The sequence below is a fragment of the Geotrypetes seraphini genome, chromosome 1, assembly GCF_902459505.1.
Source record: "Geotrypetes seraphini chromosome 1, aGeoSer1.1, whole genome shotgun sequence".
In the NCBI taxonomy this organism is placed as follows: Eukaryota; Metazoa; Chordata; class Amphibia; order Gymnophiona; family Dermophiidae; genus Geotrypetes; species Geotrypetes seraphini.
In genome coordinates, this window is record NC_047084.1 from 132,649,399 (window position 1) to 132,659,545 (window position 10,147).

Genomic DNA, 10,147 nt, shown 5'->3' on the forward strand with positions numbered 1-10,147 from the left:
GGCGAGCAGGCAGGAGAGATCAGGGCTGAGCTCTGACAGCAGTGACAGGAGGCTGCGTCTCCTGTCACTACTATCAGAGTGTGCACATGAGCAGGGATCACTCTCTAGTGATCGTGGCCGTGGATAGAGGGCGTGTTAACGATCGTCCCCATTTGCATGCAGGCCTTTAGTGAATTCGTCAGCCTGCATGCAAACAGAAACGGATCGCACACGGTTTGGAGGGTTAATGAATCTAGGCCCAAGTCTTTGGAGTGAGCATTGCTCTTCTGTTCCAGAAGCTGGGCAAGACCGTCAGCCTGGTTTCCCTTCTGAGATTAGAATTTCACAATTGGTTTAGAGAAAACAGTCTGAGCTTTAATTAAGTTAATAGTTGGCATGGCTCTCCATTAGTTTCTGTTCCCTGGGGCACAATACTGTAGATTAAGATAAACGTGTATTGTTATCATTTCTATCATTATTGAACTTGGAACCTGTTTAAAATAGCACATCACTGTGATATGAATGTCTCATAATTTAATAAGGGCTCTATGGTTAGGATTTCATTGCAAAGGTGTCTACAGGAGCCACTTCATTGTCTGTTGTGCCTGAATGCCTCTACTTCCCCTCCTTTCTGATATAAAAGCATGCCGTGGCTTCATGTCTGTCTCAGCCATTTACTGAATTTAATCCAACTTATTTCCCACTGATGGTGGGCAGTATTTCACTTCTGTTGTTGCATCAGGGTGTCAAAAACCAAACCATGTGTAAATAAACATCATATAGTCCATCTTCCTAGTAATTAAATTCAACAGTCATACGGTGCAGAAACTTCCGGTATATGGAACTAAGTGAATTTTCAGTGCTGGCAGCTGTCAAGTACTCAGCTTCTTAAATATACGTCACTTCATTTGATGTCGTCTAGACAAAATCCAACCCAAATCTAAATTCATAGTTGGCAATCCTCCATAAGGCTGCAATGCCCATCGTATTTCATGAGATCTGAAAAAGATTGAGGAGCTAGTGAATGCTGTGGATGGACAGACTGGATGGGCCATTTGGTCTTTATCTAATGTTTCTATTTTTAAAAAACCCAAATTCATTTTCCCATCATTTAAAAATAGCATGAAACAACACGGGAAATGAATGTCAAATACATGCTCACCTCTAGTATTCCTGTAGACTATTCCAGAAGCCCGAGACGCATGTGTCTCTCTCCCCTCAGCCTGCGAGCCCACAAATCTGGCTTGATTAGGTGGCATCATTTTCAAAATGGAGGGGGAAGGAGACTTATAACAGACCCACGTTAAAAATTAGATGGGATCCAAACTAGAAAACAGTTGGAATTAAGTTTACACTGTGACCTCAAACCTGAAACATGCCTAAGGCATTTCTGTGCATAAGAAAGCAAATAGGTAAATATATCCTAGAACCAAATTAGCCAGTGTATAAACACCAGTCCTGTGCCCTTTTCAGACATCTGATGCATTTACTTAATTTTAAGTGACTTGGGACTGTCAAAAATAAATATGCTCTTTGGTTATGTCTACTGCCTATCAAATTCCTGCATTTTAATGTCTCGCTTCCTGTGAGAACAGCCTTGTTCGTGCACTGAAAACTTTTAAAGCTGCAATAATTAGACACCCAACTCCAAGCCTACAGACCTATTCACAGAATGTTTGACTGCAAGAACCAAATCAGCTTTGTTGCAAAGCAACAGATTTTGGTTCAACAAAAATCCCATGTCTGCTGAATTGCTTTTCACGTTCTTGGATAACGATGTGTTTAATTTACAGGGGCCCATGTAAAAAAAAAAAAAAGTAATCTTCCTGCAGTGTGAACTCCAATTATTCATTTTTCAGTCTTAAAACAGTGCATAAAGGAATACATATAAGTAATTTGAAAAACAGCACTTACATCCATCAATAAATATATGAGAAACCATTTTCACCCACCTCCCACCTTCCCTAATTCCAATGTATTCAATAAAACCATACAACAGTACATACATGTAATAAATTTAAAAAAAAAATCCTAATATAATATCCCTCTGCCACCCACCCACCCCCCTTCCACGGATGTGCAAATCAAATCACAAATAAAGGAATAAACCATTTAATTAAAATTGATAAAATTGGTCATTTTCTCATATTTATAACACAAGTATAATGAATTCCACCAAAAAGTGAAATTTAATCTGTCAAAATTCTTCCAATTTTTAGTGACCATTTGCATGGCTACCCCAGTCACTATACCAAGTAATCTGCTTTTATGTCTATCCATTGGAGGTATAGGAGATAACAGTGTCCCACAGATTACCACTTCATACGACAGCGGAACCGCAGTCTCCAGAATCAAATTAATATGTATCAAAGGACAATAGAACAACAGATGATCCAGTAATTCTTTGCAGGACTTCATCAGTTTGACCTGGTTGCTTGTTTTTGTTTTAATTCAAATTGATAAACTTGTGAACAAAAGAATCAATTTCTTGTTTCCTAATTCTGATCTTCTCTTCCTTCTAAGAGCTTGGCATACCTGATGTTTGAAACTAGAAATAAAAAGCTGTATTTTTCTTCTTCCAGTAAGATCTGGAACAAAGCCAGTTATTAGAAAATCATGGATGTCGATGACTACATGGTCACTCACGCCAGTTTTGAGGGGGACGGGTTTAATAGGGGAATTAGAATGTATAACTTTCATTTTCATTTGGCTGTCAATTTCTATATTCTTTACTAAAAGTCCTAATTTTGGAAGCACGAAGAATTTTCAGTTTGTTAATAGAATCCCCACTAGTTTGAGTTATCATCACATCACTGAATATCATACTTAATTCTGCTTCCTGCTAGAAAACAGGAAGAGTGAGGAGAAGAATTTATCAATTTAGTGAAGACTTTTGTTTATTGCAGGTTTATCTTTCAATTTTTCTGACCTGCTTTCATTTATACATGTACATTCAGGTGCGGTGTGTTTTCATTTTCAAGGTCAATTTTTATACTTTTCAAATATGTTTGATATATTTTTCTAGTTGATGTGTTGGGCCCCTGATACAGGCAGACACGCCAAAACATGGCCCATGTCGGGTCCCTCTCTAGAATGTGACGTATGTGTTGGATTCTTAATAAATTCAGTTTTTGTAAAGTGATATCTGCTCCTTTCTTCATTATTATTATGTGACCCTCTATAAACGTTTCTGCATCTGTCTGTTCAGCCTGGCCAGGCAGATGGTAGTATACGCCTGTCACTATCCTTTTCCACTTTACATAAAATTCACTATTAGGTGAGAAACTGTGAAGTGGGAGGTGGATTGCAGGTCCCAGAAAAAGAAAAAAAGCAAGGAGGGGATTTTTGAATTTTTAGTGCACTAAGAGCTCCTTTTACTAAGATGCGCTAGCGTTTTAGCACACGCACAAGATTTAGCTGAAAAATTACCGCCTGCTTAAAAGGTGGCAGTAGCGGCTAGCGTGCGCTATTTCATGCGTTAAGGCCCTAATACACCTTTGTAAAAGGAGCCCTAAAATCCTGAACTGAGGGAAGCCAGCATATTGTAGTTGCAGGCTTCTCAGGCCCGATGGAGCCCACAAATGTCTGGAAAGGATTACAATAAAAACTTAGCTTTGCCTGCTCCCAGGAAACATAAGAACATAGTGGGAAAGGCAGCAACTAGGATTAAGGACTTCCTAAAGCATACAAGCATTGGGGGTTAGGAAATGTGGGGAATTTGAAGCATTTGTTTTCATTTTTGGAGTCTGAAAAAAGGAAAAGATAAACTTGGAAAACCTGGACTGGCTTCATTGAGGCCTTGGACTGAACTCACGTAAAGCAGCGTTGTGGATACTTTGATAACAGGAACCAACCCCTTGACTTTACCCTCTGTAGACTACATGATGGTTTTGGTTTTATAGTATTGTGCTATCAAGCCATCTTCCATGATATCCTTTATCATAATAATTTGCTCTTCTTGTGATGGAGCAGGTTGTTTACTTAATGAGTTATTTTCATATTTCTGTAGAGCAGAGGCGTAGCCAGCCCTCCAGTTTTTGGGGGGGAGCAATGCATTTCTTCCAGCCACCCTTAGATTAAAAATATTACCTTTATTGTTAGGGATGCTGAAGCCCTGCCAACCAAAGAAATTCATTGCCATGCCGCTCTCCGCCTCCTCTTTTTGCTACAGCAAAGAGCAAGTTGGTAGCATGTCGATGGGATTCATCACGCATGCTCAGTTAAACTACATTGGTTACCAGTGAAAAAAGGATTCGCTACAAGGCTATCTATGGAGAGACTCTGACTGACTAGTGTCCAACATTAAGGTCTCACACGCCTTCCTCAAGTTGAGATCTACACAGCGCATCTTCTCAGCAAGTGCGCCAGAAAAAAATGTGTGAATCCACCTTTGAGTTTTTAGGACCAACATAACTGAGGCAACCCACCACATAACTGTCACTTCAGGAAAAAGTTAGATATACCTTTTCCCCTTGTAACTATCATATTTTTCGCTCCATAAGACGCACCTGGCCATAAGATGCATCCTAGATTTAGAGGAGGAAAACAAGAAAAGAAACATTCTGAATCAAATTCTCCCTGCCAGGCTCTGCACCCAACCCCACACTCCTTGCCACGCTCTGCACCCTGTCCCCCCTCCCTGCCAGGCTCTGTATCCTGTCCCCCCCCTCTGGTGGTCTAGTGGTAGGCCGGGACAGGGCACAGGGCATGGTCTAGTGGCAAGTAGGCAGGGCCCCCCACCCTGAGGCAAGGCAGGCAGGCCCCCTTACCTTCCCCCCACCGTACCTTTTTAAACATCCTGCCGTCCAGCGCTGTATAGCAGGAGCTTTCAGCGATCCTGTCCTATCCTCCACTGTCTCCCAAGCTGAACTCCGAGCGTCAGAGTGGAGCATGAGGCAGGCGCAAGCTTATCGCATTAGTTCTGCTTGGCTCCGTGAATGCTGAAGTCAGTTCTCGTGAGTCCCTAGCTAGATCCCAAGTAGTAAAACAGATTTTATGCTGCTTATCCTAGGAATAAGCAGTGGAATTCCTCAAGCCATCTGAATAATGGTCTATGGACTTCTCGTTTGTTACACTGGATGTGCAGATCAAAAAATATCCAGATATTCAGCACCAATTTCTGAATAGTGGTCAGGGCTAAATCTCCAGAAGAGGTTGTCAGCGCCTGAACTTATCTGGAAAGTGGCGATATTGAGCTATCTAGATAACTTAGGACTGAATTCTATCTCGATACATTCTGTGACCCTCCTGTCTTCATCACACGCTGCTCCAGAGATGGTCTGTACCGAATACCCCTGTTAGTAGCAGCCATCAGGTAGCAGGTGCTTGTTCTAGATAAGTGCTTTTGAATCTTGATTCCTATGGTTTTTGTGTTCTTCACTGTACCTGACAACTAGAGAATGACACGGGGCTTGTGCAGCTGAGAACAAAGTTTACAGGGATGGGGACCGGATGGGGATGGAGACAAATTTGTCCCCATGACAACTTCATTGCTATTTAATGTACAATTTATTTGGCTAAGTCCATAGAGTACGTCTGCTGAAATCCAGGATTTTCATATAATTTAAAAGGCAGAGAACCTGATCAGTGCCAGTCACAAAGCACAAATTAAACTTGGTTACTTTTAGCAGCACCGATTTGTGTCTTCATGAGAGAACAGCTTTAACAGTTTTAGAAAACTAAAACTTCTCAGTCTGTTTTCCCCCAGAGAAAATTTTAATCTTGGATAAGAGTCATTGAGGTCATGGGACATGAGTGTTGATGTGATTTATTTATTCAATTTTCTACAGTTTACATTCATTTATTCAGGTACTTAGACATTTTTCCCTGTCTGTCCCCTTGGGCTCATAATCTATCTAATGTACCTGGGGCAATGGGGAATTAAGTGACTTTCCCAGGGTCACAAGGAACAGTGCGGGGTTTGAACCCACAACCGCAGGGTGCTGAGGCTGGAGCTTTAACCACTGCACCACACACTCCCCTGTGATGAATTCAGATCCTGGTTGGAAAGGAGAACTTTATGGACATACTCTATAGGGGCGACCTCTGCTCCCAGGAGAGAGTGCTGAAATGTTGAAGGAGCTTTACATGACTGATTGGTAATTTGGTGCATTTTGCACAGCTCTTAAGAGAGGAATGTGAAGACAAGGTCATATATTTTTCTAAGCTTATTCTTTTTTTTTTTTCTTCTTCCTTTTTTACATACCGCCAATTGTCTCAGCACAATGCTATAAGCACAGAGAGGGAAAGAATGCGACACATCAGAGCTGCAGAAGAGACTGGAAAAATCTGTGTCCTATTTTGGAGAGTAGAAACAGACACTGTTGCTTCTCAGTTTAGATGATGCTGGATTCATTTATTCTCAAGTATATCTAATCAAATAATATAGTGCAGGTGTGTATCTGTACTTCAGGGAAAGCATTGCCTCCATCAAAGATTTCAGGGAAGTTTTGGCTAATGCATCCCTTAGTTATTTACTAGAAAAGACCTAGAAGCTTCCTTCTCTCAGTGATCTCCTGTTCCTATTGCAGACCCTACAAGTGGAACACTCTATTGTTTGCAGCACACAACCATCAAGTTGTTGCTTTCCCTGAGATAGATGACTTCATTTGAAAAGAATTCATCTACTTATGTTCCCCACTAACAGTACAAATGTCAGCGCTGTAAATGAAATCTTTTAGTTCATGCAACTCGGACTCCATTTTAAATGGAGGTTTCAGGCAAAAGTGTCACTGCTGCGTCAATTGAATATAGAATGGGCTAGCGTGGCTTAGCTGTATATAAGTTCAAGTCCCCTATCAAAACAGTTGATAAAAGGAGAAATCAGTACGGCTCAAAAAGTTAGATAATAAATACATGGTAAATACTTTTAAAGCCCCAGACAGGTTGCACTGAATCCAAGATGGCCGCAGCCTAGGAGATCGCACTTCTCTTTGAATGATTTTTGGCTGAAAACTGTTGTTTCCGGCCTGGACGTACCTGCGATGCCGAAGAGGAGAGGCAGGAGCGCTGCTAGCGCCTCACGACGCTCCGAGGTGCCGTCCCTTGGCAACATTCAAGAACTTCTTCGGAGGATGCAGGGAGCTGCTCCAGTGGATCTGGCTGCTATAAGCCCGCTGAGGATCCCTGGTGTTGGTGAGACCGACTGGATTCCTCTTGGGCTAGACACCACTCGTAGCCCAGATGTTAGAGCACCGCCTCCTCCACCACAGTTGGCCAGCTCACCCAGGGGCCAGGAAACCCCGGAGGAAGGGGTATTACTCTCCCCATAGGTAGACAATCTAACTTTGGGAAGCTTGGAAATGGAGATCCCTGTTCAGGTATTCTCCAAAGAAGACACTGTGGGGTCCATAACACCTGGAGGAGGATTGAACCAGAAGGAACCGAAACCAGAACATCCAAAGGAAGGTGAGAGACTCTGTACTACAATACAAGCTACTTTTTGGAATAGACCTGCTGAGGTGACCTTAGAAGCCCTATGGGACCTGGTAGCAAATTTAGCGATGGTAATTAGTCCCAGTTTCCAACAGATTGAAAATAAACTTATCCACCATTCAGAAGAACTGGGAAAATTGAAATTGGATATGACTTCTTCTAATAATTTACTTCAAAAGACTCAGCAGGATATGATTTCAATGAAACAACTCCAGGAAACTATAATTAAAGACAATTTGAATCTTAGAAGAAAAGTGAAGAATCAGGCATGATTTGAGATTGATAAACTTTCCAAGGATAACCATGGTAACTCCTAGAGACATGCTTAAGAGATATTTATCAGAAATGTTGGTAATACCGGAAGGTAATCTTCCACCATTTGCTCAAGTTTACTATCTCCCCAGTAAAACTCCGCATCAACAGCAACCGGAGCCTACTGAAGGACAAGTATTGAATATTACTGAGATTTTGGAGAAGTCAGATAAGGAAGTGGTAACACCTGCAACATTAGTAGCTACTTTGGCTCTTTCTATTGATAAATCTTGGTTATTGAGACTATTTCTAAAGAATAAACAAAAGGAATTTCTTGGTTATTTGAGACATCCTTGTAAGTGCATTGTCCGCTACCATTCAATTAAATATGTATTCTTTGAACCTCAACATTTGACTAATTTTCTGGCGATGTCCCGTCTGGACAAAGAAAAAACTCAAGGTTAAGCTCTAAAGAAAATAGTAACTTCCTTCCTGATTTATAGGAATAGAATTACTTCTTTGATTGTTTTCTTAATGTTTTCTCACAATTTTTTCTTGGATCCAATGAGGACTTGAGCTAATTTTACCAGAATAGTTTCTTTTGTAATCTGCTTAACATTGTTAAGTATGGATTTATATGATTGTAATATGCCGTGGTTAAAATTGCTTTCTGTACAAGTTTACTTGATATAATATTGAAATCAATAAAAATACTTAAATATAAAGCCCCAGACAGGAAGCTTATAGGTGACCAGCGTCAGGTTAGTATAGAAAGGAATGGATTAGGTATATGGAAATATATTTTGGAGGAATGATAAAAATATGTATGGAAATATTATTATTATGAATTTAATTGTAATGAACATCTCTTTGTATCTTATTTGATTCCTTTAATAAAATGTTATAAATTAGTATATCTAAATAAAGCTGTGAGATTTTTTTTTTCCAGTTCTTAAATAAGGTTTTTAGAATAATCATTAGTAATAATTTGGGGATTTGTAATCCACTTTCTCTTATAACATTATTCATATTTTGGTAGGATAAAGATATAATTGAATTTTTCTTATGTGTGTTTGTATCATTTCTTTTCCAGGCTCTCCTTCCCTTACTGGAACAGGGACTGTCACGGTCATAGTCGATGATGTCAATGACAACACTCCCACGTTTGCTTTCAACAAACACTTGGCCAGCATTTCAGAAGACGCACATACAGGAACTGACGTATTGCTGGTAAATGCCTCAGATGGAGATGCAGGCTTAAATGCAGTTATTAGGTAAGTCTGTTCCATAAGATAACTTACACCTTCTGTTGACACCAGTGCTAGAGCCCTTTATCCCCATAAAGAAAGCATCCAAAATAAATTCAGAACAAAAAGGACTGGGGCCAAGGACAAACTCCTTCTCCCCCTGCCCTTTTTTGTCTGTCTGTTGAAAAAATGTGACCACAGACTTCCCTGCCAGAATTTAAAATTGGGTCCAATGGATGTTCCCACCAAAATTCAAATTTCCTGCCAGAATTCAAATCTGTGATCAACAAACTTTCCCGCCACATTTCAGATTTGTGACCAACGAACTTTCCTGCCAAAAAATTTAAATTCATGACCCAACAGGCCTCCTCCTTCTCAATCAGGTCAATAAACCCACTATCTATAAAGACGAAGCTCCTGTTGCGGGATTTGTCAGGGGGGTTTGGGGTTGGTGGCAGGAGGGAGTGGGCATCCCTCCTGCCGTGGACATTCACTGGGGGGTTTGCGGGGTTCCCTGTTGTGGCCACTCAACTGATCGCAGCAGAGATTTCCTTGCTGCAGTCAGCTGATGGCAAGAGATCAGGCGCAATTCTCTAACCAGTGCTTGTGGCATGGGTGCCGGTTAAAGAATCAGGGTGGTTAGGTGGGGTTAGGTGTCTGTCCATTAGGGCAGACTTGATTCTGTATAAGATGTCAGTCTGCGATTCTCAGCCACTTCTTAGGCGGCTGCCAAAACCGGCGTCCTATACAGAATTTTCCCCAAAACGTATATGCTGCTCCTTTGAAGTTGCTATTCAGAAAATAGGTAAAATGCTCATACTTCCCCTGAACTTCTGACCAGTATTAATATTTAGAACTATCCAATCCTAAACTTTTCCAAATTCTCATGGTCTAATGCTATGTGAAAAACCCTTTTGGTCTTAACAGAAACGATAGCTCTTTCTGAAAATGATAATTGCTTTCTGTCTTTTATCTTTGAACAGCTACAGTCTGCTTGGTGGAAATTCACAATTCACCATCAACCCATCAACAGGACAAATTATAAGCAGTGCGTTGCTGGACAGGGAGACCAAGGAGACGTATACATTGGTCGTGATGGCCACTGATGATGGATCTCCTCAGGCTTTATCTAGTTCAACGAGTGTACTTGTTACTGTCACAGATGTAAATGACAACCCTCCTAGATTTCATCATCATCCATATGTTACTCACATTCCAACACCTACAAGCTCAGG

General features: G+C 40.8%; 1 protein-coding gene across 4 annotated transcripts in view; it reads left to right on the top strand.

Moving 5' to 3' along the window:
- The window catches only part of FAT4 (FAT atypical cadherin 4), a 320,456-nt gene that overhangs the window by 240,111 nt on the left and 70,198 nt on the right, over nucleotides 1-10,147 (top strand). For all 4 annotated transcript variants that reach the window (XM_033938757.1, XM_033938746.1, XM_033938766.1 and 1 more), the window contains 2 exons: nucleotides 8,759-8,939; nucleotides 9,896-10,146. In XM_033938757.1, coding sequence (XP_033794648.1) covers nucleotides 8,759-8,939; nucleotides 9,896-10,146 — 432 coding nt within the window. The remainder of the gene's footprint in view (nucleotides 1-8,758; nucleotides 8,940-9,895; nucleotide 10,147) is intronic.